The sequence below is a fragment of the Cololabis saira genome, chromosome 20, assembly GCF_033807715.1.
Source record: "Cololabis saira isolate AMF1-May2022 chromosome 20, fColSai1.1, whole genome shotgun sequence".
Lineage (NCBI taxonomy): Eukaryota > Metazoa > Chordata > Actinopteri > Beloniformes > Belonidae > Cololabis > Cololabis saira.
This window is the reverse complement of record NC_084606.1, coordinates 15,096,021-15,101,390: the sequence shown is the minus strand read 5'-3', so window position 1 is coordinate 15,101,390 and position 5,370 is coordinate 15,096,021. Positions and strand designations below refer to the sequence as shown.

The 5,370-nt window shown below is 40.8% G+C and overlaps 1 protein-coding gene across 1 annotated transcript; it reads right to left on the bottom strand.

Moving 5' to 3' along the window:
- Positions 1-628: 628 nt before the first annotated feature.
- Positions 629-1,772, bottom strand: LOC133420776 (sodium channel subunit beta-4-like). The gene is made up of 5 exons (XM_061710603.1): positions 1,725-1,772; positions 1,230-1,574; positions 1,037-1,144; positions 904-938; positions 629-813 (listed from the first exon to the last, which is right to left on the bottom strand). The coding sequence occupies exons 1-5, from the start codon at positions 1,762-1,764 to the stop codon at positions 700-702; spliced, it is 642 nt and encodes a 213-aa protein (XP_061566587.1). The 5' UTR covers positions 1,765-1,772; the 3' UTR covers positions 629-699.
- Between the last annotated feature and the right edge of the window lie 3,598 nt (positions 1,773-5,370).

Here is a 5,370-nt window from a genome sequence, read left to right as displayed (position 1 = left end):
TAGGATCAGGAATGAGAAAGAAGAGATTTATAGATGTACCGACAGAACAGAAAGTTAGTTGAGAGAAGAGGATGTAGAGCATAGGCAGAGATGGATTATTCGCTGTGGTGACCCCTGGAAGAAAAAGCCGAAAGGACAAGAAGAAGACTGTCTAAGCTGCACCACCTGACCTTTCCTAATTGCAGACACCTTATGTGAAAGATGGCGGAAATATTCTCCAACACTGGTAAAAAATTGGCTATGGTGCATCTTATGACATCAGCTTAACGCATATATTAATTATTAAGTGTATTGACACCATTTAGGTAAACAGAAGATAAAGTCTAAGTAGGTGAAATCTACACGCTATTTAACTGCTGAGACAGTCAGTACAACGATGAGGATCCCCGATTCAAATAAACCGATACAATCTGAGTGTAGCAGTATTTACAACTAACTACAATGCAGTCTTGATGTGATGAATAAATTAACGGTATTTGCTAATTCTGTTGTGACATCAGCCAGCAGCTTAGTGTCAGATGAGTAAAGTAAAGTAACTGAGAGTCATAATACTTTACTATACAAATTACACAAACTGTATTAAGAAAAGAGAGATTTATTCTTTGATGGGTTACATCACAATTTATCCATCAGTCCACAGAACAGTTAGGACACAAATTAACCAGGTACTGACATTATCTTCTCTCTGAGCAGTATTCATCATCTCGTGGCAGCATACACAACATTTGGCTCCATCTCTCTCTCTGGTGGAAGATTTTGGCTTCTTCTAGCTCTGGGACGGAAGCTCAGTCTTGCATAGTTATCATCCAAATTCTGTACATGAACATATTTATACTTGTCAAATTAAGTCAGCAATGCCCACTGTAATGAATAATTAGTGAAATAAAGGAAAAATGTAATTACTTTGTTGTGATGTGGATTCTGTTCCTCATCTGGAGCTGATAGAGAGAAGCATTTCATCGGGTCAGTAAACCATTATTAAAGAGTTTTGTGGTATTAAAATTCTATGAACTGTAAAACCATTGTAAATAAATACTTGTTTTTAAGGAGCAGATTTTGACAACCAGACAGATGATGATCACTACGAGAATGATAATTACACCTCCCAGAATGAAACTCAGCAGATTTGTTAATCCAGACAAGTCTACAAGAGAAACAAAGAAGTTAGCTTTTATATACAGCAGCATTCCACTTTCGATAAGAAGAAATTAAAGGCTCAACAGACTTACGTTTAACTTGTAAATATGTTGCACTAAAAGGTACAGGGTTTTCGTCTTTGTTGAATCCACAGCAGTACAGTCCAGAGTCGCTGAAATCCATGTCTTTGATTTTGAGAAAGAGGTTTTTGGTGTTTGACGTCATTGTAAATCTGCCGTTTTGAAATCCCTCATGTAATGTAGCAGGGTCCTCAGAATTCGACATAGTTGAGATTTGGCTAAAATGTGTTCCTTTGTCTAGTTTGAACCAGTGTATGAAGTGGGGAACACTGCTGAAGTTGGAACATGTTAATGTAACTTCTTCACCAGGATGAACCTCCACAATGAAGAACTCAGAAATTGCCACACAGATCCAACCTGAAACAAAGACGTGAAATAGTCATCAATGTCAGATTCAACACAAACAAAATAATGTCTATCATTGATACCATTAATAAATGAGTGGTTGGAAATGGAGAAAAATAATGATAATGAATGTGATGAGAAAAAATATTCAAGTGTACTCACTGTGGGTGAAGAATACAGCCAGCGTCAGCGTGAAGTTCATGGTTGTGATCGCAGCAGGACTCCACCAGTGATATTTGTAAGTCAACTGTTCTCCAGTGAGTGACCTCACTGTAAGGAGGTGTGGTTTATTACTATGCTACACACTGACATTGAGACTTAGTCTGACACGAAAGTTAAAAGTAAGTTGCTTATACAAACAAAATTATCGTCTCATTTCATTTGACAACATTTTTGAACGATTTTTGTTTTAGAAGCTTATTTGCATCTGGGAAATGAGGAAAACCTTTGTTTTTTGATACAGCAACCTGGATGCAACAATAAACAGACTATAAAATAAACAAACACGCTTCAGCGGTTGTAGCTAAATAAACACAGTTGTGGCAGGTTCAGTGGTCTGGCTCACAACGTCTGCAACATAGTAAAACACATTTTCTCTGCCCAGACACAAAAACACTGTGTTACATCCAAGGACGGATTATCATGACCACGGGCCCTGGACACAAACTCGCTATGGGCCCCTACCTACAATAATATCCTACGTGCACGGTGCATGCCCTCCCCAATCATTCAGTTTGGTCACACAATGGCGCAGAGAATCCACAATCACACCGTCACCGTGTGATTGTGGATGGCGGAGTGGCGGAGCGTGGGTCTCAGTACAGAGGGGGGGGAGCATTCTCCATGGGCCCTTATGATAGTCATTTTAACGTTCAACAACACTTCATCCTACCCATCAAACAACATTTATTCTCACTTTTATTGAGCTAAGCAAGCCTATAGGCCTATGCTGCAGAAAGAAGAGTAAAATCACAAACTTGTTCAGAAGAACACGCACACGCACACGCACACACACACACACACACACACACACACACACACACACACACACACACACACACACACACACACACACACACACACACACAGGCCTGACAGCTGTCAATCACCTGGCGCTGAAAACTCAGATAGTCACGGACTGGCTCAGTTCCATCTTTGATACAGCTTAAATACAAAAAAAAAACCTTACACAATATATTTAGATAGATATAGACACAGCGGTCTATAACATAATTTCTGAGCTCTGTAACAGAGAATAGACTCGGCGGTCTAGTTGACAACAACACAAAGCTCATTCAAATAGGCAGGTGGTCAAGGCTACAAAACATTCTGATAAAGAAATTATTTATGAAGGTTACACTCACTCACCAATGGTAGTTGAATCTTCCATAAAACTTTGTACATGCAGAGTCGGCAAATTGGCTCTAACTGTTAAGGCTGATTTATGGTTCCGCTTTACACCAACGCAGCGCCTACGGCGTAGGATACGCGGCGATGCGCGGAGGCTCTGCGTCGATTTAACGCGGAACCATAAATCAGGCTTTCCAGCCAATCAGCGTTGGCTCACGGCCCTGATGCGTTCAGGACAGTTGTAAAGTAAGAATTAGTTTACACTGACCGCACAATGCACATTTTATCGTAATTATAGCCTACAATTTACGATTATATATGAACGTATCACACAAAACGGGGCCCTATCATTGGGCCCTATGAGTTTGTAAATTTATTTTAATTTACACATAAAAAAAAACAAAATGTTTGAAAGCCGAGGGCCCCCATTGGCTCCAGGGCCTTGGGCACACGCCCACTTTGCCCATGGGGTAATCCGTCTATGGTTACATCGATCGCTTTGTAAGCAATGTAAGTGATGTTTTTTTCTGTGGCAGACCAGCATTCCTCTGGGCTTGGTGAACAGCTAGATGATTACGCTAGATGAGGGGATGTAGCATCAATACCGCAGCTGGGCCACTCTGAAGGCGTTCACGTTGTCGGGGCGTGCACAGGTCCCTAGTTGCGCTGCGGCCAGACAGACTGTAGTTACCGTTTCCTGGCAAGCAGATGCCTCAGTCTTAATGAGAGCCCAAATGGGATTCAATTCAATTCAGTTCAATTCAATTTTATTTATATAGCGTCTATTACAACAAAGGTGTCTCTAGGCGCTTTCCGGAGACCCAGAACATGACCCCCAAGCATTATTACATAAACATAACATAAACAACAGCAGGTAAAAACTCCCCTAGTGGGAGAAAAACCTTAAATCAAACAGTGACAAGGAAAACTCCCGTTTAGGAGGGATGTAAACTTGACCAGGACCTAGATCATAAGGGCGACCCTCTTGCTGCAGACCAGCTGGGCAGATCAGGAAAAGAGAAAACAGAGGGAGAGAATGAAAAACAGAGAAAGGAGAGACACAGATTCACAATGGCTGCACTACAGGGATGACTATACAGATGTAGACAGCAGACACTGAGGTGGTCAGCGGGGGAGACTGCAGGTCAGGATGTCAGCAGGTATCTACGAGACATCCACACAGACAGGTGGAAGCAAGCAGTGGGATGATCAGAGGGGGGGACTGCAGATCAGCATGCAGCTCCTGAAGCTCTGGCCTGCAAACATGCACAAAAGAGAAAGAGAGTGGGAGGGTGCAGACCAGCACATGAAACTACAAGAAAAATGGACAACAATAATGGTTATGACATACTTATAATTAATACATGAGAAAGGAAGAGAAGAAGAGGACAGAAGGATGGGTAATGCGCCGCGCTCAGTGGATCATGTTGTTGCCCTCCTGCAGCGTAGATAGGACCATATCTACAACAAAGCTATGTTTAGAACAAAGTTTACACTAACTATAAGCTTAACTAAACAGAAACGTTTTAAGTTTGGTTTTAAAAATGGAGGTGGTGTCAGCCTCCTTAACCCAGATTGGAAGTTGGTTCCATAGTAATGGTGCCTGATAGCAGAAGGCCTGTCCTCCAAATCGAGATTTGGATCTTCTAGGAACTACAAGTAAACCTGCCCTCTGAGAACTGACAGGTCTATTAGGAACATAAGGTACTATTAGGTCTTGCAAATATCATGGAGCTAAGCAGTTTTGGGCTTTATACACAAGTTATAACATTTTGAATTGGATTCTGAGTTTTACGGGGAGCCTATGAAGGGATCAGAAGACACGAACAGCATGTGAGTTAAATTATGACCATGTGATATTTCAGTTTTTCTTTTTTAATAAATTTGCAAAAATGTCTACATTTCAGTTTTCTTCTGTCAAAATGGAGTCCTGAGAAATTTAGCAAATGGCTGCAATGAAACATTGAGGGAAACATTTTAAGGGGTCTGAATACTTTCCATACCCGCTATATACTGCCATCAGATAAACTTAGCTCTCTATTTCGATCACCTTCAGTGTACGTCCTTGAAGCACACTGACTTGTTTGATGTTTAACCATATATGTCAGGGAGGGACGGTTGTAACCACGAGGCCACAAACCAACGATAGCTCAGTTACTTGCTCTTAGATTGAATTATCAGTTGGGACTTAAACCTTAAACTAAGTAGCTGCTGCTGCCTGGTGTCCTCTATGGACTTAAGGAATATTACTAAGTGGATACCCAGTTAAAGGAACTAAGTGAATGGGGAGGGCAAGGGTTAAACAATAATCACCAATTTAATATCACACAAAAGATATACAAATTACAAATAATAATTTCTTATTATTGGCACAACAGAAACAACACAATAATTGAATTATCTAATCTAAACCTTATGAAAATATCCTATGCGGAATTAACCCTATTTAATCCTATTC